Raw genomic sequence first — 25,547 nt, 5'->3', positions numbered from 1 at the left:
CCTACTTTCATGTTTTTTTTAAGATTGAGCCTTTAAATTTCGATGACATGTACAGTTTTGCACATCATCTTTAAACTGACTTTCAGTGACCATGAGTGTAACCTACTGACCTACTTTCTTAATATTTTAGCAGTAGTTTGACATTTGAAACCTGTAGCTTATATTACTCAGGTGAGCTATCCAAGGTCATCATGACCCTCTTGTAATCAGTTATCGCTACCTTTTGATAGTTTTGCTATATAGAATATAGAGAAAATTCATGTTCGTGACGATTTGATAAACGACATTGTGTCTGAAATCATTCGTCCTCCACCTCTGATTCATGTGGGGAAGTTAAAATTTACTTGCAGAGAACATGTTTGTACTGGTACAGAATCCAGGAACACTGGTTAGGTTAACTGCCCGCCGTTAATTGACTGAAATACTGTTGAAAAACGGCGTTAAACCCAACACAAACAAACAAACAAACTCCTCCCACACTATTAGCCTGATTCGCTTCAAACTTTCACAAATGAACATGCTTGATGTGCAGATGACCATAAAGGAATAAACTTTTGTTGTTTTACTGCAGGTCTTTATCAAGACAAAGGTTATCATTTATGATTATATTTTAGGTCACTTGGTTCAAGGTCTGGGTCATAAGGATTTTGAAAAATAGAAAATTGTTTTTCTTTAAGTTTAGATAGACTTATTGTCACCTATGTGTATAGATACCTTTTATTAAAACAAACGTTTGAGATACTTAGAAACTCAGGTCAAGGTTACTATTACTAATAATAGAAAAATGGTTTCCACAAATGTTGAATAAAATCTTTTTGCTCTTTCTTGCTAGTCAGTATTAGTTGCTAATTTTCTCAGGATTAAGGGCGTAAAAATTTTTGTTTCATGTATGTCATTTTGTGTTCCATGTATGTCAGAAATTATTTGACTATCAGTCACAGTGTGTTCATTCCATGTGGTATGTGACGTCATTTTCGGGTATTACGGCAAGAAAATTTATAAACAAATCCATCGATTCAGAACTTAAAAACACCATATGTATTTCATTGTTTCACCGATTAAAAAAAATATAAGGCTCAAGCCAAAGTATTGGGCTATAAACACAAGACAATATTTTTCTGAAATTCTAAGCAGTTTTTGCAAAGGTCGGTTCAACCCTGAAATTCGGCAAATTCTTGGAGGGTAATACGGCAAGAAAAGCCCGCGTTTTACTGAATAATGCGGAATTGCTTTCCTTTACATTGTTGTGCCTTTCATCGCGGTTTATTTGGGTTCCAAGAAGGCCTTGCGAACCACTACTATACTGGAAATAAAATGGTAGGTTTCTCAGTGAAAAAATTATGTCTTCCGAAAATGCTGATACGGCAAGAATGATATGACGGCAAGCAGATGCATTAATACACGTATTGTACCTTTATGAACAGTTTCGAGAATTAATGAGTTTGAATCCTCCTTTCCTCATCTAAAATACCTTTTTGCAAAGATTTCTTTAGCTTTTAGGATTAATTTCTGTATATATAAGCTTTGATATGAAAGAACAGCTTTTTTTAATGCTTCTTAAAGATCGTTTTATTTATGAAATGGTATAAATTAACACATTCAAATTAAAGTATAAGCTGATAGTTATAAATTTAAAAAAAAATATTAAACGTTTTGAAATGTAAAAGATAACAGTAAAAAATCAAGTAAAATTGGAACTATTCATTTTATCAACAAAGCAATGGCAATACAACAAAAGCAAAATCAACAAAAGGTCACCAAGTCAGCTTTTTAGTTTCGATATACGCAACGACATATTATGCACATTGAAACTTAGTAAACAACGTACATAAATGAAGACTATGCAGCACCCTTTTGTGAAATAATTTGTATGTCAAATTTATCTTTTATTCAAACAAAATATTTTACTGACGATGGGCAAACTTGCACATATGATATAAAATTATTCTCGACTTTCATTTGTCGTTACCCTTATTCACAGTTTAATCAATGTAAATCATATAAAAATAACAAAAATATATACATGTGTATGCAGTACTTCTTGTTTGTCATACTCGAGTGTAAAATGCAGATGCACCTGCGAGACCTTTAAAAATAAAAACATTACAAAATGTAATGTATTAAAATATATTCTCAAATATTTGGACACTTTCAACGAGTAAACCAATGACTACAAGAATATGATAAATTCGAATTTTGTTTCTCATAAAGACTAAACCGAACGCAAGAGAAAATAATATTGCATGACCTTTGAATAAAGAGTTAATGATTAGCCAAAGAGCACAAATAAGTGTGATATATTGATCTGCCACTGAGACATAATACTTATCTGTTAGTAACTAGAACATAGTTGTCACAGAGGGAATCAAGGGTCGGTATAACATCTTTCAAATACAGTTCATGTAATGAAACAGTTGTCTACTAAGTTATGACCCAAGTTTTGGTAAGGACCACAGAATCATTACTGAAGATAAATTCGGGTTTTCAGAAACTTAAGAATCCTATGTCCAATCACATAATGCTGAAACCAGAAAGTGGCTTTCTGAAGAACGTTTGGCATATGTCCAATCACATAATGCTGAAACCAGAAAGTGGCTTTCTGAAGAACTTTTGGCCACAGACTTCGCAAGAAAGTTATTGTTCCCTTTGCTCCCGGCTTTCATGCTGAAGTATATTATCTCTAGTTGTTAACTCCTTGCTACATTTTATGCAGACATACGTTTTTATTTCACCATGTACCGCATATCTATGTAATTAATTAATTGTGAAATTCATACTCTGATTAAGATATACATGTTTGTACAACAGCGATCTCCTAAAGTTTAAATCCCTTTTTAAAAGCTAACACCCTTATTCAATTGTTCCAAAAAGTTTAAAGTAAATGGTTGACTGAAAATTCTGAAAACTGATAGCTACCTTTCTGGTCTCTTTTTGTCTTTGTCCAGATAAATTTGAAATATAATTGAGCCATGCCATGGGAAAACCAACATAGTGGCTTTGCGACCAGCATGGATCCAGACCAGCCTGCGCATTCGCGCAGTCTGGTCAGGCTCCATGCTGTTCGCTAACAGTTTCTCTAATTCCATTAGGCTTTGAAAGCGAACAGCATGGATCCTGACCAGACTGCGCGGATGCGCAGGCTGGTCTGGATCCATGCTGGTCGCATACCCACTATGTTGGTTTTCCCATGGCACGGCTCAATTATTGTTTTTCAAGCTATCATCTATATGGTTAAGGTTTCATGGTTAACCTGTGTCTCTGTAATCCCCTTCTCGAAAGAAAAGCCAATCCACAGCACGTGAAAGGCAGAGTTCCACTGTGACTTTTTTCATGTGTGGCCAAACTTCGCATGTGTTTGTACGACTTTCCACATGTAGAACAAATATGAGAATTTGCTTCCGTCCTTGTTTCGAAACATAAATATTAAAGTAGTTGGTAATCTACATTTATTACTTTTTATGTGACATATGTGGTGTAATATACTTCTTTCCATTCACCTTGATAAAAGAAGTCCGCCATCGAGGAAGAAATAAGCAAATATTAAAATTAAATCATAACAATCAGTGATGCATGTAACGGACTAAAGGTTTTATTACATCTTTTTGCATCATTATACACGCACGACTTGTTTCATTATGATATCTTTCAGAACTGATTTTGAAAACAGATCACTTTGGTAAATCCCAAACATACGTAAAAATGTTTTATCAACACTGGGCTTTACTGTTTATAAACGGTTCCGTCTAGTTAAGCATACCATGAACTAAATAGGTATAGGCCCTATTTACTTACTTTTAGATACAATCAAGCTGTTTTAAAGAATCAAATCTAAATTACTGTTAGGTACAGACTCTGCTTGCCGTCATATCATTCTTGCCGTATTAGCATTTTCCGAAAACACTTTTTTTCACAGAGAAACGTACCATTTTATTTCCAGTATAGTGGTTTGCAGGCCTTCTTGGAACCCAATTAAACAGCGGTGAAAGGCACAACAATGTAAAGGAAAGCAATCTTGCATTATTTTGTAAAACCTGGGGTTTTCTTGCCGTATTCAAGAATTTGGCGAATTTCAGGGTTGGAACCGACCTTTGCAAAAACCTCTTAGAATTTCAGAAAAATATTGTCTTGTGTTTATAGCCTACTATTTTGGCTTAAGCCTTGTAAAATTTTTATTCAAACTGCTGAAAAAATAAAATGCTTACGGTGATTTTAACTTCTGAATCGATGGATATGTTTATAAATTCTCTTGCCGTAATACCCGAAAATGACGTCACATACCACGTGGTATGTACACACTGAGTCATTAAACGTTAGAAGATACTCATATAGCATAATTATATGCACTTGGTGTTCTGTTTTGAATTTCACTCAGCCAGACTAGAGTTATTGTCCTTGACTTTTTGAAAAACACATAAAGTGCTTAAACATTTGTGTTGGATTTTCACATAGAGTCGTGAAACCACATAAAACGGCTATGGACACATACTAAGTTTGTCTTTAAAACTGTAATTTTTGCACTACTGTTTAAAATATATGTAAAAAACAAAACCACAACAGATTTTTACACACAAGCAAACAAAAATAGCAAAAATTTCAGACAGGTGTATTCCCCGGAAAACCCGGAAATTTTACAGCTAACTTTCGAAAATCATGTACATGGCCAGACGTTTTTTATTTGTTGTTTCTGTCTAAAAGTTTTTATCTCGACTATTTAAGAATAGGTAGAGCTATTGGAGTCACCCATGCGTCGGCGTCGGCGTCAAGATTTGGTTAAGTTTTTGTATGTAAGCTGGTTTCTCAGTAACCACTTAGGGGAATTGAAACTTGACACACTTATTCACTGTGATAAACTCACTTACACTGTACAGGTTCCATAACTCTTTAAAAATTTATGCTACTTTTTTTACTTAGTTGTTTTTGGTTAAGCTTTTGGTAAACTGGTATCTCAGTACCCACTTAAGGGAATGAATTGAAACTTCACACACTTGATCACTGTGATGATTTGACATGCAGTGCATAGGTTCTGTAACTCTACTTTGCATTTTTATAAAAGTATGCCCCTTTATTCGACATAGCTGTGTTTGGTTAAGTTTTTGTATGTAAGCTGGTATCTTAGTACCCGTAAATGGGAATTGATTTAAACTTCACACAATTGTCAGTTGTCATGAGCTGGTACAGGTTTCTTAACCATGTTTTTCAATTTTACAAAGTTATGCCCCTTTTTTGACATTAATATTCATTCAATTGACAAGACTGTTGAATAGTCGAGCGTTGCTGTCCTCCGACAGCTCTAGTTATGTAATATAATTTTTAAGTATCTAGGCTTAGGATAGAGTGAAAAAAAAGTACAAAAATAATGCTATATTGAAAGTTTAACCGGCTGTCAAACATAAAAGAATTTTTGGCATTTGAAATAGTAAATTTGGAGAACCCGGAAATCACTTATATGGCCATAAGTTTCTTATTTGTTTTTTAATCTAAATATTTTGATAAAGTATCTTTTCTGAGCATCTATGCATGGTGGAAACAAATATAAAAAATATGTTGTATTTAAAGTATCAATGGCTGCCAAAATTAACTTTTATTATTTGCCGTCAGATCGTCATATTTTAAAAACCCGGAAATTGCTTCAATGGCAATAAGTTTCTTATTTGTTGTTAAATCTTTAGTATCTTGTCCTGTCACCACCACCGCACACAAACATCCTGCTTTCGGAACACCCCTGCAAAAGAGAAAAACATGTTTTTCTATTTAGTTCCTTGTCCTTAAGTACCCTGTCACCAACACACACCCTGCTTCAACTCCTTCTTCCTGCCAACCCGCACACATCTCGCAAATATAAATCTTTAAATTTTGCTTCTGCCCTCCTCAAGGGCAAAACTTCTTCCAAGGCCTGTGCACCCACATATTTCAGTCAATTTCTTAGAAGTCACGATTTGACATTTAAAACAACCAAAAGTTGGTCTTTACAGGACCTTGCACCTTAACGCACTTTCATTTGGGTAAGCAGTAAAAACAATATTTCTATAAAAAATCGCATGGCAATTTAATTTTTAGAGGAAATTCCTCTGTAAACTATAGACAAAATTCGCAATGTAAATAACTTGCTGTCGCTTTTGAACAGTACAGTAAAGAGATAAGACTTTATGATTCGTTCAGATCCTGCAAAATCCTGAGTGCCAAGTATCCAATTGAAATATTCTGTTACTCAAAATATGTTGATGCCCCTCTCTCATTGCATATGAGGGTACATACTGTAAATCTTGTTTGAAATTAGATTATTCTTCCGGATTCTGCGATATCAGTAATGCCAAGCTACCAATTCAAACTGTTTATATGCTTTAGAATTTATTCATTGAAATCTTTTGTGATACACTTTGTTCTGGTTTGTCTTCTCAACAAAATTATTTCAGTTTCATCAAATATATATTAATTACTTTCCGCGTTTCGAACAAATGGATCATTTTGTAATAAAGCTCAACAAATAATAAACAAGGAAGTGAAACTCTCATATTGGTCTGTCATATATTAGAAGCGATATATCAATAATTTTCAGCCATATGTGTACCCAATCCTTGCCAGAATGCAGGTACTTGTGCAATAGTAAACAATCAGCATGAGTGCACTTGTGCTACTGGATACAACGGCACATACTGTGAAACAGGTATGTGTCAAGATGACTTTTCTGTATTCTGAATAAAGATGATTTTCAAATACTAATTCAGATTTATTGTTTAGATTTTCTATTTTTTTTTGTTATGCAATTGTGCTATTATTTACAAAGATACATCCTTTAAAATGGTATGAATAAAGACAGTTCTTGTACATTATGCGGCAATTTTAAAGCCAAGTAACAAATACAAAATGATTGATTAATAGCTTTGCAAAAACATTTTTGACGCACAATTTCGGTATGTCAATGCACTTGTGCTATACAAAACAATCAGCATGAATGCACTTATACAAAACAATCAGCATGAATGTACTTGTGTCGTTGGATACGACGGCACAAGTCCTATATGAGCAGACCTATTTAGTTTGAACCTCTCTGTTTCGCACATTTAAAAAAATCCCTTAAAAGTTCCGCCTTAAGAAATTCTTAACAGAACAAAAGTCTGACATTTGGTTAAAATGAAAGAATCTAAAAAGTACAAAGTACAATTATATACTGTAAACAATCACATAGCTCTCAAGCAGTAAAGAAAATATTTTCTTCAGTCATGTACGAAGCTCAGTTTATTTTTGTATAGTATAAATTTTATCTTTTAAAAGTCCTGTATGAGGAAACCTTTTTAATTTGAACCTGCCTGTTTTGCACTAAGCTCTCAATCAGTAATATATATATATATATTTCGTCAGTCATATACGTAAAATGATATATCAATAATTTTCAGTCACATGTGAAACCAATCCTTGCCAGAATGCAGCTGCCTGTGCTATACAAAACAGTCAGCATGAATGCACTTGTGCCGTGGGATATGACGGCACATACTGTGAAAATGGTGTGTAGCAATATGATTCTTCTAAATTCTGCACAAACGTGTGTGTCAAGTATCTAATTGAAATTGGTAGTTTCAACCTTTTACCACTCAATATACAGTCAAATCTCAATATCCCGACTTCGGTTATTTCGACATCTCTAGTGGATTTTCCCGGTCCCGATATCTTTCCTTCTTGTTTTATATAAATCAACTACGGATACCTCGATTTGTTTACTTCGATTTTTTCGATATCTTGACTAAGTCTTCAATTCCCAACTTTAAATTTACTCTATTTTGACATCGGCTATCTCGAGTGGACATTAATGGTATGCCAAACGAGGTACGAAAAACTTCATGCGCTTGTATTCGCACAGTTATCGTCTGCCACAGGAGGTGCGAAAAACAACACGCGCGGTTATTTACTCAGTATTCCTGCTTACGACCAAAACCAATTAACCGAAGTTGTAAGGTGGATTCCGATTAAATTGCAATTCAGGTTAATATAACACGCATTCCGCCTATAAGCAGGAATACGCAGCGAAATATACAAATTCATTAAGGCAGAAAACAGTTTAAAACATCCGCCTAGCAAATATTTAACAGGAAGATAATATGCCTTATAATTCCGTCTGGAGAATTCACTAGCAAAATAATCCGCTTTAAGAAATTCTTAACAGGAAAAAAGTCTGGCATTTAGTTAAATTGAAAGAATCAAAAATACAAAGTACAATTGTATATATTGTAAAATGGTATGAATAAAAATAATGCTTATATATTATGTGAAAACATTAATGCCATGAAACAAATTCAAATGATTATTTAATCGTTCAACGAAATTATTTTAGAGACACACAATTTCGGTCTCTAGTTTTTAAAACAAAGCTCACTTTATATTTGTGTAATATAAATCTTATCTCCCCAGAGTCCTGTATGAGCAAACCTTTTTAGTTTGAACCTGCTGTTTCACGCGAAGCTCTCAAGTAGTAAAGAAAATATAAATTTCGTCAGTCATATACGAAAAATGATATATCAATAATTTTCAGTCACATGTGAAACCAATCCTTGCCAGAGTGCAGGTACCTGTGCTATACAAAATAATCAGCATGAATGCACTTGTGCCGCTGGATACGTTGGCACTTACTGTGAAAATGGTATGTAGCAATATGATTCTTTCAAATCCTGCACAAACGTGTGTGTCAAGTATCTTATTGAAATTGGTAGAAGACGCACACTTTAATCTGGAATGAAACCAGATGATTCTTCTAGATTTTGTGAAATGATTTTGTTTTAAACTCTTTCATTGTTTTTGTTTTTAATTAAAAACCTGTTTAATTACATCTTTTGAATACTTGGTTCAGCATTCTTTAATAATGGACCTTCTTGTTATGGAGGTACCTGTTCTGCAGATAGTTCTCGTGTATTAGGAAAATCGAATAACTGTATCTATCATATATATAGCCAATATTTAGCCAGAAAACATACGCCATAAAATTGCGTCTAGACAATTCACTAGCAAGAAAAATCCCTGAAACAATCCGCCTTAGGACATTCTTGACAGGTAAAAAGTCCGCCATTTGGTTTAATTGAAAGAATTTTAGAAATACAAAGTACACTTATATACTGTAAATAGTATGAATAAAGATAACGCTTATATATTATGTGAAAATATTAATGCCAAATAAAAATTTTAAATGATTATTTAATCATGCCACGAAATTATTTTAGAGACACACAATTTCGGTAGTTAGTCTTTAAAACAAAGCTCACTTTTTGATGTAATATAAACCTTATCTCCTCAAAGTCCTGTATGAGCAAACCTTTTTAGTTTGAACCTGCCTAATTCGCACTTAGCTCTCAAGTAGTAAAGAAAATATAAATTTTGTCAGTCATATAAGAAAAATAATATATATAATATTTTCAGTCACATGTGAAACCAATCCTTGCCAGAATGCAGGTACCTGTGCTATACAAAACAATCAGCATGAATGCACTTGTGCCGCGGGATATAACGGCACATACTGTGGAAATGGTATGTAGAAATTTGATTGTTTTAAATCCTGCACAAACGTATGTGTCAAGTATCTTACTTTAATTCGTAGTTTCAACATTTTACCACTCAAAATAATTAGATGCACGTGTGCGTTTGCACACGAAGACAAATTGTGAATCAGGAATGAAACCAGATGATCCTTCTAAATTCTGTGAAATCCTTGAAATGCCAAGTAAGATATTCAAACTGAATGATTATCCGTTTTAAACTCTTTCATTGTTTTTGGTTTTTAATTAAAAGACTGTTTAATTACGTCTTTAGGATACTTGGTTCAGCATTCTTTAATAATGGACCTTCCTGTTATTGAGGTACCTGTTCTGCAGAGAGTTCTTGTGTAATAGGAAAACCGAATAACTTTATCTATCATATACCAAAGAGAAATATGAATAACCATTTTCAGCCACATGTACGACTAATCCTTTCTAGAATGCAAGTACTTGTGCTATAGTAGACACCCCATACGAAAATTTAATTGCTCCCAGAATTATCTGAGAAAACTTCTTAAGTTGTAGGGCGGATTCCGCTTGAATTGCAATTTAGATTAATATAACACGGATTCCGCCTATAAGCAGGAATACGCACTGAAAGATTGTAATTGTCTAAGGCCGAAACCAGTTGCCTTGCCAATATTTAGCAGGACGAATAAGGCATAAAATTGCGTCTAGACAATTCACTAGAAAGAAAAATTATCCCTTAAAAATCCGCCTTATAGTGCATGTCAAATTGTGGGAATATGGGCCGCCGTGAGAAAAATATTGAGAAATATAGAGACCTATACCACATTGTAGATTGAAGTGAGTTATTGTAATTTCCCATGTATCTCTTTCCAGGCACGCGACTGGGAAAAGTTATGACGTCATAAATATGGCGGCTTAAGAGAAAATAAAAAATTGTAGGCTGCTGAATAAATACATGTGACAACGTCTTTGAAAACTATGTTATGATTGCAAAATTGATATATTTAGTGAAGGTTATGTTTATTCTAGCAGATAAAACACTTTTATAGAAAAGGATGGAATTCATTATGCTTAAAATGAAAAAGGAAAATATCCATATATATCAAAAATGACGAAAACGACTGAATAACGATATCAAGTGAGCAAATGTCTATTTAATGGCGCAGTTTGTTCGATTTAAAATAGAAATAGTCTAATAATCTATCACCAAAATAGTCGATTATAATTATATGTATCTATATACCCTTGTTATCTGTATGAGTGTGTCAGATCAGCTAAATGCCCCGACACTGTGGTCAGAACTCAAAATCAATAGAAAGAAAAATCTGCTACAATTTTAAAAATGCTTTTTCTAATGCATTTACAGCTTGTTGTAAACTATTTTGTAATGCAGATTCTCCTATTGAAATTGATAATTCCAATCAGTTAAAACTAAGTCAAAGACATCTACGAAATAAATCATCAAAAGATTTCTGTAAGAATGTTTTTGTCCAGCATACGATTGGTCTATGATGTCATCGTCATTTAGCGCTACAGTATATTTACGTTTTACAAAAGAAAAGTATAATACTTAAAACTACACACTGAGTCCTTTAAATTAACAAGATTTGATAACTAATCACATCTCTTCATTTGTATTTTCAATCAAAGCTCGCATATATGATCAGCAATACTATTTTTGATTCCTTAATTGCATATACAATTACATTATGTTCGTTTCATAGATAATTTAACCTCTAATACATGTACCTCTTCTAATTTATTAAATCGTATATCTTCATGTCGAACTGATATTTACCTCATGTGAAAACAAGAGTGCGACAAAGTATATGCAGATTCTGAAAAAAACATTCCAGCAATTACAGGGTGTGCTGTTTCGTCGTTTCATATGATTCCTTTACTCTTTATACATATTTACCAAATAATCCAATGAATTACAAAGGAACTGCTTTAATTAAACGCCTTTTCTTGGGCATGTAATTTCAGTTAAGCCTTTTCCTGCTGTAACATTGCTAAAAAGAATTTCCGTGTGAACCTGTGAGGCAGTTTGTCAAAGCATCTCCTTATTAAACGATGTTTCGTAAGGGAATGCAGTTTTTGATAATAAGTAATCCATGAGAACTATTTCTGCCTAGCTTGTCGTAGATTTAGAAAACGTTAAACACAGTTATGTGTGGCTACTATATGTAAAAAAACAATTTACGCATTCTTGGTGAAGTTTTCAAATACAAACAATCAGATGTTGCTCGAATAGTTGTCATTTTTTATGTCAGGGAGGTGTAGTTATTAAATAAAACTAACAATTCAAAGACTACAATACTGCATCGCTTGGGATTGATATATCTCCATATCTTAAATTGATTTACACTTTCAAGTTAATTTACTGGAGTTTTTCTCTATTCAGATGGGGATGTTCCCCATACAGTCTTCTGCAATATAGCAATATATCAGCTTAGATAACTATCTGTTACTAGATACGTAGTTTGTCACAATCATCTGTAGGTCATGTTGTTTGTCGGTTATATGCGACATTTAATAAATACACTTTCCTTAACTTTTATATAATCTTCATATATTTGCAAGAGCGCCTTTCAAGAATTCAGTGAACGTTATCAACATGCCCTTTTGCAGATATACTGCTATTATCAAGTGCAAGAATATTCTACTAAATTTTACGATTGTAATTCAGACTTGTGTGGGTTTTTTTCTAAGTTTAATAGCAATTAAAAAAATTATTACTAAGTGTATCAAAACAGTAGTTATTTATCAATTTCAATGAAAATTGTCACAAATGATTAAATGTTTTATCATATGCGATTCTGACCCTCTTATCTGGAGATATGTTGCATATTCGGTGTTCATTCTTTTGTCAGCTGGATGCTACACTTTCCTCTTTGATCACGACCAACGAAAGAGGTGGACCACGCCATGACTGGTGGTTCTTAAAGGCCATTGGGACTGAGTTGCTTTGATATATTTCTACTTTCTTGATTTGCCGGATCCTTCATAATGTTCTGCTGGTATTCTGCTTTCTGTAACGGCATGGAGAACATGCGCAAATGATTTGTTAAAAGCTTTAAGAAGATCCCTTGAAAGTATAGAACGCAAATAATCAAGATAATAGAAGACTTGGTTTGACTAAATATGTTCCTGAGAGATTTAGAAATGTGAAAAAATCTCATGCCCTTTAGCACCAGCTTAAGCTGAACTATATTATAATGATATTTAACGTACTTCATAATACTAAAGGACCAGAGGCTATTTACATATTTAATGTAGATATTTACTCGATCATTTTTGTGTTTCAATTAATAGCGTGCCCTCAGTTTCCCTTGCGTGAATAAGACACTCATCAGTCGGGGGATTAAGTTTACGTATAATGTTCTATAACATTGGAATATGGTGGTGATATAGAGTGTGAGTATTACTGCCAGCATTGTTTTGCAACTGACCGTTCCAAGGCTTTCCAGATTTTATTTGCCGCACTACGTACATTTATTTTACGTTTTAAGCTTTCTGTCTATTGGCTTTTCTTCCTTCATGTACAATGTATTTATCACGTTCTTACATATACATGCATTGTTGCAGAGTTTTACGGTTCAAATATGCGTTGCATTAACATGAGTCATAGTTTATCACAAATCGGATCTGTTGAGAAATATTTTTCAGTTTCAGAGAAAGAATGAAGAAAGAAAGAAAATGAAATGATTATCCCCTGACCCTGATGCCCCACCTCCTGCAATTAGCTAAACATAATTACGGAAAGCCCATAATAAACGTTTAAATGAATAAATAATATTGTTTATAGATACTTTTGTTATCGCGGAGCTGAAGACGAATTAAGTAAAACGCTTTCAGTGTTGATGTCAAGTTTGAATGCATATGATTAATCAGTATTTCTGAGTAACTGAGTCGACTATTATGAATCTAACTTTAAGAAAAAATCTGTTAAATTTCAACCGGCATAGTCGTCTTGATCGTACTTAAATTTGTTTAAATAAAATTGCAAACAATGCATGTAATATGCACATGTTCTAATGCTGTACATGTTCTAATAATAACAGCATAGACAATTTTTGTGCCGACATTGATTTGTATTGCATTTTCGACAAAATCCTTTCCTTTTAGGTACTGATTAAAACCAGATATTAATAACGTATTTTCCCTTATTGTATGTTATATTTCTTGTAACGTTTGGAAGTAATCTTATTTCAGATTCAACGCCATAACATTAGTCGAAAATATTTTATTTCTAGAAGCGACATGTAAAAATGCATTGTAAATTAGGTGGATGGGGTACAAAAACAATTAAAATAACTTAAATAATTTTCTACTGAGAAAGTGAAAATATAATATATTTGATATGTCCAATTGGCTTGTTTAATAACATCGTAACCGATATTATAAGCAATTTTATTAATATTTTTAATCATTATTCAGCAGTATTATTTTCGTAAGCGATCACCATATTGATGACGTCATTTTCGGATCCAGTCGTGGTCCCCAAAAGAGATACATACCTATTATTTTTGTCTTGGACCAAGGAATAATTTGATATATGTGGATATATTTCTCAACTACTTTCGAGCGGGATTACGAATGGCCGTGGACTATTAGGTGCTTTGTACATATCACAGTTTATGCATACTTACACCCATTTAGTCCAAATAGTTTGATTTTATAGATAATAAAATGAAATTTTGGAACATCTGACGCGATATTGAAAAATATCCATGAGCTTACAAGATATTTTTATTATAAATACGACTCCGATCGTCATGTCAGTCCAATGATTACTTTTTTGGACATTACAAGGGTTACTGAACAGAGTTTGGTAACGAAACGTAGCAAGACGTAGTAAATATCTTTAAGAACTTATATGATGTTTCATTGTGTTTTGCTTTGATCGGCCATATTGGACAAATCCAAACACACGGCTACCGTTGTAGTTACCATACAGTGAGTCGCGATGTGGTCGTCATAAGAAATATAAATATGAAAAACCCAGGCTAAATATAGATTTTCTACATTCACATACAAAATGTTGTAAGTAAGGCTCTGATTGGCTGTCGGAAGGGTCGTCAGAACGAGGCTATCAATAGCACGTTTTCAGATCCTATGTGCGTAGCGTTAATTGGAGATGTACTTTAGTCAGATTGGAGAATAATACGAATCAACATAAATTTCATTAGTTTTGACTGAAAGCTAAATATCTTTGGAATATTGAAACATTTAATGACAGGAGAAAAACGACGCCAGTAAGAATAATTTTCTTAGGAAATAATGTAATTTGGAAGTTAGGCGATCAGTGAAAGCTGGTTGGTGGGGGAGAGAATGTGTGCATTTATTTGAATAAAAGATACTACTGGCAGCATGATTTCCATGCTGTACGAAGAAAAGGGAAAATTAACAGACAAGCAATATAATGTATATTTTAGGAATGAAATCCAAGCTTGAAAACAAAACAAGCAAAAGAAAAAAACAACATTTAAAATAGCATGCTTTCCATAAGTTTGCACGGTAAGGTTATCTCGACTTTAGTAGGACCTACATTTATGTTCCGGTTATGTTCGTGGAAAGCATGCAAAATAGTCACCTTTACAGCTAAAGAAACTGTAGTTTACACGGGTAAATTTGATTTCTTGATTGAATTGTATAACAAGCACAAATAGATATCTGAATGGCATATTTGTTTTATATATATCATTGTTTATACAAAACTAAGTAACTTAGATATTATAAAGAAGTACACAGGATGAATCGTGCCCCCCCCCCCCCACCATAAGTGGTGGGGGCATAGATTTGCTCTTGTCCGTGCGTCCATCCGTGCCCGCGAAATGATGGTTAAGTGACTGCATAACGGTACTTTCTCTTTGAAGTCATTCATTCCGTTCTGTTTATGTGACCTTTTTCTTTTTATGTGACTGTTAGAACAATAGAGAGAACAATGGGGGTGTCACATAAATACTGTTTCATTAGAACTTCCTTCCTTCCGTCCGTGCGTCCGTGCATACGTCCGAAGTTCGTGACACGCCTAGCTCAAAAAGTATATGATATAAATTAATGAAACCTTGCATGGATCTTTATCATGATATGAACTTGCGCACATTCTATTTTTCGTCTGGCTCTGTCCCCTAATTTTAGAGTTATGGCCCCTGAAATAGTCAAAAATGCACATTTTCACCTTGTGACACGCCTAGCTCAAAATGTATTTGATATAGATTCATGAAACCTTACATGAGTCACCCTTACATTAGCTAAAGTCGTGTCATTCATGACCCAAATCAATAATTCTTTAATATTTTGTTTTTGGCAATACACGGAAATAAATCTCGCATATTACACCATAGAAAGCAATAAAACATGTAGGCAGTTATTGGGAATAGCTTTTACATAGTCAATAATTAAGGGAGAGAATCCTCCAAAATTCTCGTTAAAAGCCGACCTTGTTAACTTAAAAGTATCATATACAGCCCACATTCCTGATTAGATATATATCAGAATAATTGTCTTGATAACATCTGAACTCAGTTTGAAACTCAGTCATTTCGAATGAACAGCTACGTACGTCTGAATTTAAGCACAACCTTGTGTATACAATACGTTTCATTCCATATACCGAAACCTAGAGGTCAATTTAGCATATGAGTCATGATCAGTCAATGATTAGGTCACTAAATATAACAATAAAAATCCTGCTCACACTATAAAGACAAAGTTTTTTTACAGCATTCATGAAACCCCACCAGAATGTCTGTTTGCCTATGGTTCACAACATAGACACAAGTATCGTTATATCATCTGTTGTTCTATCAGTACTACAATCACTGCTTTGTTTGGCACGGAGTTTCCTTTTGCTGCATTTTGCAGCAACTTTCGTACTTATATATTGTCCTGTCGCGTAAAACGGGATGTTAGTATACATATGAGAATAAAAAGGAGCAATTATGGGCGTTATGTTTAAAAAATTAGCGAAGTACAACCTAACTTTAAACACTTTGAACCAGTTTTAGTCGGAAGGCAGTCTGATTGACATTCAGACTGTTTTGTTCTGATTTATTGCCGTGAAAACGTTTTCAGAAAATAGGTTCCAACTTTGACTTTTATCAACATTCTAGATCTCAGATTTAGACTAAAATACAGTCAAATATCAAACAGGGAATGCCATACTTTAAATTTCTAAACATTCATTTGGAGAGATTCATGATAATACGTACAGTAAAATTCCTACTTACGACCACGCCGAAATTACGACCGCACCGCTAATACGACCGATTTTGCAAAGAACGGAATATTTCCTTCTTAAAACCAATGGTCGTTTGTCCGAAAATGCGACCAGACCGCTAATCCACTAATGCGACCACCAATTTCAGAACTGTTTGATTTTTTCACACTTAATTAATCACCGCAATTACGACCACTCAAATTTTTCTGTATGTTACCGTGAATCGCCGCGGGAATTAACACGTGCGACATCGTGTTAACACGTTAAGCGTGTACATTGTGTATTTATCCGTTAATTGCTAACAAGTCTTTTAAATGTTATCAACACAACGTATCAAACTGTTTGATTGTCTGAAATTGTTATTTAAAGATGTTTGGTGTTTTACATCGCTATTTTAACATAAGAAATTGTTGAAATAATTAATTTGTTTGTAATTAGAGGAATGCCCGCTGATCGAATTGACTGGATTAAAACGGATTTAATTAGATCTAAACGGTGTTTGTTTGTTATTGTTAATGTAAATACGTTTGTACATATTTTATAAATACATGGTAAAAAGTGAGTTCAGCGTTTCAAAGGGTACTTCTTTAAACGTTGATGAAAATGACTCCTGGTCTTCCATTTTTATAAAACAAAACATAGACAGATCCCACTTTTAAAAAAAGACAGATGTGTTTCAGATCTAATATCATTTATAAATGGATATTTGTTTTCAAGTATGATACATTTACTGATGAACGTGAGATTTTTATAACGATTTCTTTGTTGCCTCGTTGACTTCAAAGGAAGACCTGGTACATCGAACAAGCTGTATGGCTTTGCCGTAATTTGTCAGAAATATTCTGGTGGCGATATATTTGTGTACATTATCTCTGTTTGTGAATAAGTCATGACAATTTGTCGGTAGAATCTGGGGGAACAATTCTTCATGTGAATTTCGGGAAGGTATAAAATATGTGATAGAAATGGATTGGCGGTGGTTTTCACACTAACTTTATACTTTAAATAAAATTTTTAATCAAATTGAATAGCAGAGTAATGGTAAAATATTCAACACTATTTCATTAGCCAAACTTAAACATTACGGTTTGTCTCATGTTTTGCTGGAATTGTATGCTTTTCCACAAAATGTGCAAAGCGTACTAGGTTAAAAGATATTTCTATGGTTGCACATACATTTCATTGCCTATCTCCTGTTTGATAATTCACAATATATAACTTTTTGTCTATCATTTATTGTAGAAAAGAGAACGAAGGTTCTCTCACACTTATAATTATGACTTTGCAGCATATTTCTCGAAATACGTGAGCCATTCTAAATATGATGACAATTTTGCTGCAATTTGGTACACGGTTTGTGTTCAGACCTCAAATTAAGGTTTACCCGTTTAAAGTATTCGCTCCTAACTTCTACGCATTTCCGCATTTGAGAAATCTAAGAGGAAACGCTGAAGAGTAGTCTGTCCTTGGTATGATCTTAATTAACTTGAAAATATTACTCCAAAGTGCCTTATTCGATAAATAATTGCTCCAAGCCAGGATCTTTTTCAGTCTTGGAAAGAGGAAAAAGTCACAAAGAATTAGATCTGGTGAATAAGCGGAATGATTGATTTGTTCCACTTTTTCATCTCTAGGAAACTTTTGAACAATGGCACTTCTGTGAGCCGCAGCTTTGTCATGGATCAAGTGGAGACCACGAAGAAAACCATTCCTTGGACGCAATTTTTATTTTCGTTTAGCAGCTTTTGGTATTTTGTCTCTATAAAAGTGTCCAGTGACTGACTTCCCTGGTGGTGTAGAAATTTGTACAAGACTACCCCTTAAGTTAAGAAAATGGAATACAAAACATTTTTGACACTTTTTCGCAATTACTGGCCACCTTTTCGCCGCCACTGTCTGTTGTCAACGCGACACTATGGCTCATAAAAGTATATCCATGTCTCATCCCCTGTTAGGAGCTGTGACATTGTGAGATCATCTTAATTTGAACACTTTTTTTTCAGCGTTTCTTTTAGCACATTACATCCTATTGGCCTTTTGCTCCTTGGTTAACATGTGAGGCGCTCACTGGGTACAAACCTTTCTTAAACCCTAGTTCTTGGTGAGAATTTCATGAGTTCTCCTTGTTGACAAGCCATGAAAAGATGCTATCTAGGACACCGTGTACTAGGATTTCTTCGCAGCAATGTTCTTTGACGTCCCTGCTGTTTTGGTCCTGCCAAGACAAGCTCTGCCTTTAAGGACTGCCTAACCGTTTTTAAATTTACGTACCCATCTGCAAACAAAGTATCTGATATTGCAGACTTTACATATGATTTATGCAGTTCATTGAGTATCTGCTATGCAGGTATTTCAAAAGATGTACGCTCTCAAATTTGTTTGGCCACCGGCCGTCCTTTGGGACGTGACTTTCACTGTTGAATATTCATACTTGCATTTCTGTTATATCTTTCCGCTACAGTTTCTTTTTGTTGCGGGCCTAAGTTGCGATGCATGGCTCTCTGGTTGAGTTTGGGGTGCTGTGCTTTCGGGAAATCTAATCTAACCTTTTATTGTTTATTTGAATTAACTGATCGGAAATGAGGTCTTTCAGGTACTTAAACACTGTACAATTAGTTTCATTTCGACCGAGTTTTGTTGTTCGAAGTGGTGCCATCATTGAAATTAATTATATATAAATCTTAACAGAAGTAAAACAATATTTTTCATAAACATACAATGTAGAATATGAACTGTAAAGTCTAAAAGAAAATTGGACGAGGCAAAGGACTTAAAAAAGCAAGAAAATAACAAATTTGACTCTGTTTTCAAGAGGTAATGAAGCGTGATACACCCATAAGCCCCTCAGCACCGTTTTATGTGAATTATAACTATACATATATACTTTCACTCGACTCCACAATCACACAGGTCTAGGGTTCCATGAAATTATTACTACACAAAAATAAATTTTGGCAAAAACCATTTGCTTTAATCCCCCATGAAGATAAATTAGTAAAGAAGGAATTCATTTTATATAAGCAGTAAAATCTTAATGTGTAAATGAATGTGTCGCAGGTATAAAAAGAAACACAATCGTCTGTTGTTTGTTGAACTATCGCAAGTAAATACGGGTTAGCTTGTTCTTTCCTCTACTGTACACAATAGAATTTCACTTAAACCGGTGCTTTGAAAGTGAGGGGTGTTGTACATTTAATTACTTCTCAATTAAATCCAGTTTATCATTTCAGCTCACTTTAGCACAAAGTGCAAATTTAACTCAGCATTTTGACTATTAACATTCTAGGGGTCACAATTTTAATCTAAGCTTTATGGAACTTGGTCAGATTGTTACCCTAAATAAAAATATCGGAAGAGTTCGGTAATGGTTATCTGGGGACAAACCATAGGTCACAAGGTTAATTAATAGGAAGCCCTTGCTAACATTTTGTTTTTCATCACACTGTGTCAGAATATTTGACTTTACGAAATCTAAGGAAAATTCAAAACTGGCTTATATGATTTCTTAAAATAATCAGATCATAGAAAAACACTCATTTTCTCAACACTCTAGGGACTACATATTTTACCTGATATGTATATACATTGTCAGAATAATTGTGTCTATGAAATTTAGGTCGGTTTCAAACTGGGTAACATGAGGTAAAAAAAAAACAAGTTTACGACGCAAAATCATTGTAAAATTATGTATATTTGTTAGAACCTCTATTCATATGTACATATACCGACTCAATACTTTTAATCATTTTTCCAATTGTGTAAAATCAACAAAACATATGAAATAATAAATCAAATTGAATTTAGAGTTATCACAGTTATCGCAAATTATTATGGCGTTTCGAAATTTAAATAAAACAAATGAATAACAATTAACAACATTTCCGGTGCAGATACAGAGTCTGTGTTTTCATTTTTAAAACGTATCTAATTCCTTACTCTTTAATAAGCTTCTACAAAGACAACTAAAATTAGTTAATTTAGTTCCGATCTTTTCACTAACTGAAATATGTCATTATTAATACGCCATTATGTTTAAATACACTCACCGTAAATATGATTTAATGCTTTTAAAGCTCTGCCTTGATATTTAAAGCACAACGAGTTAGTTCTAAAAATGTTATTACAATCTTAAAATTCATTTTAAATAGTACTGTATTTCCTGGCATTAACTTCAGTAATTATTAACCTTAATACACTGCCGATTGTATAAGAATCACAGAAAAAAACAATCAATAGGAACCGGAAAAAACTTTAGCAAAGTACATTCTATGTTATGCAAAGTAGAAACAAAAACTTTGATGGACAGATGAAAGATCGAACCGTCAAAAGATCCATACAAAACGATCTCATTTCCATCCACTCCAACAAACGGACTTTTGATCTAATTTCGTAAACGAGAATGTAAATGATTGTTTATTTACATACCGCTTAAAATAGAAACGACATAATATTGGGTAGTACGATGAAAGTCACTGTCACATACTTGAAATCTAAAACAATACACTCGTCAGGTTGGCTCTGCAATATGTAAATATCAGACAAGTTGTATTTTAGACCGGTCGTTCAGTAGAACTTAACCGTTCAAAATTCTAACTATATTTTGTGTGTTTAAGCATTTCTGCTATGCCATTAACATTGACAATAAGGTATTTATTTGTTGCTATCAGGCATCAGAATGCTGCAACCATTTTTGAAAAATATTCTACTGAATGATCAGACTAGTGACTACTAATTGTATAATGTCATCTAAACTAATTTTGATAACGGAGACTAAACTAATATAATATCAATTTATTTATTTTGTTGGGTTTAACGTTGCACCGATACATTTATAGGTCATATGGCGACTTCATTGATTTCAATTCATTTAGATTTGAAGATTGAATACTGCTTAAACCGGTGCTAGGGGGCGTGGGCAGTGTTGCATTTTCCATTACTGCTCATGAACAGACTCAATCAAACCGAGTCTGCAATTTTCACTGTTTGCATTGTTCTCGGTGCTTCCGATGGATCTACTTTCCAGATTTTATTTTGATGGCGGAGGAAGACCCCAGAAGCCCCTCCGTGCATTATTTTTTATTATTAGGAGTGTGGCCTTAAAAAGAGGACATTTATCGGCTGAGCTTCATCTTGTCTGCTTGCCATCGTGTTGGGGACCTCTCTTCTACAACCGGGGTGCCGGGTCTGGTTGATCCCGGCCAACTCGATGCCGGATTACCATCTCTGAGGGATCGCATTCCCGATAATTCAGCTGGTTCATCGACGAGGCTGATGTTGGCTCAGAACCCCCGACTCGATGCCGGATTACCATCTCTAGAGATTTTCTCATCCCATGCTTACTCCAGCTGGTTCATCGACAAGGTGGGACCTCGGAACCAGGCTTCCGGATGCGGCACTTCGGGCAAGGCAGTTGGTGGAGGCGACGTACAACGCGGTGGCGGAGGGCGGGATGAAGGACAGGCGATCAGACCGTTAAAAATGTAGATGCAATAACAACGGTGCCAACAACACTAAGAAGATACACACATAACAGATGTCACAGAAACACGACGACACACATAACAGATGATACATAACTACGATGATACATAACTACGATGAAATATAACTGATGTATACTAATGGGAGTGAAGTAAAGACGATGTATGAAGAGGAGGAGGAGGATAATTGTAGCAACAGTCGCCCATATGGTTTTAACCGGTGGCGACGTTAAATAACCTCAACACACACACAAAACGCATTATTTCATCACGAGCGGGAACCTGAGTAGAACCACCGACCTTCCGTAAGCCAGCTGGATGGCTTCCCCACATGAAGAGTTCAACGCCCCGAGTGCGGCTCGAACCCACATCGATGAGGGGCAAGTGGTTAGAAAACAGCGACCTAAACAACTCGGCCACGGAGGCCCCAATATAATATCAAAATAATCAATTGTATAATTCCAATTTACCTCATTGCAATATTTCAGCATAACGTATACTGTTATGTCAATTTGACTAATCTTACGATGACAACTTTACTAAATGTATAGTAATAACATCTTTTTTACCCTAACACGAAATTTATATCATTCTCGTAATTTTTGTATGGATCAGCTGTACTGAGACTTGTTTTTCTTTTACAAAACAGATATTGATGAATGTGCATTAAATACCGACTGCTGTCATGGTACGTCTAGCATATGCACCAACACAGTTGGGAGTTATACTTGCAGCTGTAGCAGAGTGGACTGGGCACTAGGGACAGATAACTGCGAATGTGTCGGTAAGTTATAGAATATTTTATCTGACTTTCTAAGGACAGAATTTATATAGATAATGCCAAATGTTATAATTCCAGGAGTCTACAATGGATGATTTTAACACACGTAAAAGAACAAAATTGTTTCATTGATTTATGTACATGTATTTGGATTCAACGCACACTTGTAAGTATTTGCAAGCTCGGACATTATTTGTTAAAGGGCCTTGGGTAATTTTCTTTAAGCTTTTGCAAAATAAGTAAGGGGGAGTTTATAATGATAAAGGCAAGAATGAATTTTGTATTACACTAGTGATTTACCTTAGGATAATGAACTTTATATAAATGAATTCTATGCTTTTCGTTGGCTGAAAGACAAAAGTATCTACAACGTATATCAATATAGTCTGCCTATATATCCAAAAAGAGGCTAGAAATTGCCTTTGACGGCATTTTGTAATGCCCGACAGCCGTGTTCATTGTTAACTTTATAAAAATTGGAAAAGTTTTATGGGGACTGTCGCCTTCTAAGGGTCATAGTAAGGTCATGGCACAACTTCAAAGGTCAATAAGTGCATTTTTGTTATAAACTTCAGATTTTCGCCATTTTTGCTACTTTTTGATATAAACTTGTATTTTTTTCGATGATAATTATGAATTTGAGAGGTAAAATAAATTACTTCCTGTAGATTTATTGCATTTGAGACTGGCAAAATTCAAAACGACTACAGTTATTTCTATAGAATGATCATAACTTTTCGTACGCTTTGATATTTTGTTCATTTTCATGTTTCTAAAACTTCCGTTTCCAGGCTAAAATTGCGTATATGATTGTCTGTATGAACAGTACAGGTAGAAAAAATCTATGGCGCGTATTTTATAAAGACTAGTACAGTCAAACTACCTTTGCTCGAATTCGGATTATTTGCTTACTACTCTTGGCTGGAACTCATCGTCAGGTATATATAATGTATACTTCACGCTGGCTTGTGCTACTGATATTGCGAACACATTTCTAGCTAACATAGTTTGATTGCACTAACTGTTGTCAGATCTAAAGATTCATTCGGAAGCATTTAACTCAAGGACGAAAAAATTAGCAAACTCGGTTTGATTAAGTTTGTTTGTGAGATAGTATGAAATGTGCAAATTCTCTCAAGCGTTATCTAAAATGGTCTATGCTGTCAATTAAAACTCTTCAGTGGTCTACGCATGTGCTGTAGTTATTTCAGAAATTTGTGGGCGTTTAGAAATACTGTGTACAAAAATTAAGCGATATCAAAGTTTAAATATAGATATTAGATAACCGCAGATGTTAAGTTTTTTTTTCTTTCATTCCAGTAACTTCATAAATGGTACTCTTCTTATTTTTGAACAAGCTAAAAAATATTTCTTTGCACATTTACATTAGCTATTATAAGAACTGGTAACCACTCTTCAAGTGTTTTCAATATCTACAATTTTGTAATTTTTTGTTTATGTTGGTTCTATAGATGGCATAACTTCAAAAATGCTTAATAATTGTCAGTGAATTTTAAAGTATATCGAATGTTATTAGTATGATCTTTATGGATGTGAATATAGGGGTAAAGCATGTCTGTTTTCCTTTTACAACACCTTTAGATTTCCGAGTGATTGGTTGGTGATAAAACCGGGTAGAAACGTACTAATGTATCACGAAGGAATCTGATGTTGTAAAATGAAACAAATGTGAGCCAACGCTATTGTAGCCGTAAACGTGTAAAAATAAATATATTTTTAATTGAAATCAGTGCGGAATGCTAGAATGAACCAGCCTTATATAAAAAACTTCTTACGCTTATATGAAAATAAATAAACCCCTTAATAGTGCCACTGCACAAGCTATAGACGTCCTAGCCTGCTAAATCCATCGTTTTGAATTTCAAATCTCTTCTTCATGATCTTCTCATCCTGCAGGAAGTTATTTTTACGCATTGTATATCTCTTAGTTACTATCGAGCCACCATATTTCATCATTTTTATTAGCCCAGCCATCATCTGTTAGTAATCATGAAAATACCGGAAGGTATAACTTCAATATTTCACTGAATGTGCCTTACTGTTACTATTATAAAAAATTCTAAAGCAACCTGTCTAATGTTTTTATATCTTTATTTTTACATTTCTGTAAGACATCTGAATGACTTATGTTTCAGTGTCGAGATACTAGCTTTGTTTTCACAATGTTATCAAGGACATCCTGTCTGAAACCAAGTGTCAGATGTGTAAATTGTTACGATCTGATTCGTTTTCTTTTTTGTTTTGAACAGGAAGTGGGAGTGTAGAAGTAAAGCCAAAAATAATAAGGATCGAAACAGAAATAGCATGCTGAATTTTCAGAATAAAATAATGCAAATATCGCATTTACAGTTTCGGTGATAGTTCTTGAAATGTGCTACTTAATTATAAATACATAAAATATGATGATAAATGTCTGACTGACAGTAAAAAAAAGAAGAAATTACAGCAAATCAAAGAAATAGTGTATATATTTACTAGTTGAAATTCTACAGATCTGTTCTGTTGTTTTTTTATTACCGTACTGGTTGGGAACTTTTTTCCGGACACATTTT

General features: G+C 34.1%; 1 protein-coding gene across 1 annotated transcript in view; it reads left to right on the top strand.

Moving 5' to 3' along the window:
- Nucleotides 1–25,547, top strand: part of LOC123530064 (protein jagged-1-like) — a 46,883-nt gene that overhangs the window by 2,994 nt on the left and 18,342 nt on the right. The window contains exons 3-7 of the mRNA XM_053520806.1: nt 6,557–6,664; nt 7,395–7,502; nt 8,525–8,632; nt 9,403–9,510; nt 22,843–22,977. Of these exons, the coding sequence (XP_053376781.1) occupies nt 6,557–6,664; nt 7,395–7,502; nt 8,525–8,632; nt 9,403–9,510; nt 22,843–22,977 (567 nt within the window). The remainder of the gene's footprint in view (nt 1–6,556; nt 6,665–7,394; nt 7,503–8,524; nt 8,633–9,402; nt 9,511–22,842; nt 22,978–25,547) is intronic.

Source organism: Mercenaria mercenaria, chromosome 13 (genome assembly GCF_021730395.1).
Source record: "Mercenaria mercenaria strain notata chromosome 13, MADL_Memer_1, whole genome shotgun sequence".
Classification (NCBI taxonomy): Eukaryota; Metazoa; Mollusca; class Bivalvia; order Venerida; family Veneridae; genus Mercenaria; species Mercenaria mercenaria.
The sequence above is the reverse complement of the archived record's forward strand: the minus strand, read 5'-3'. Positions and strand labels throughout refer to the sequence as shown.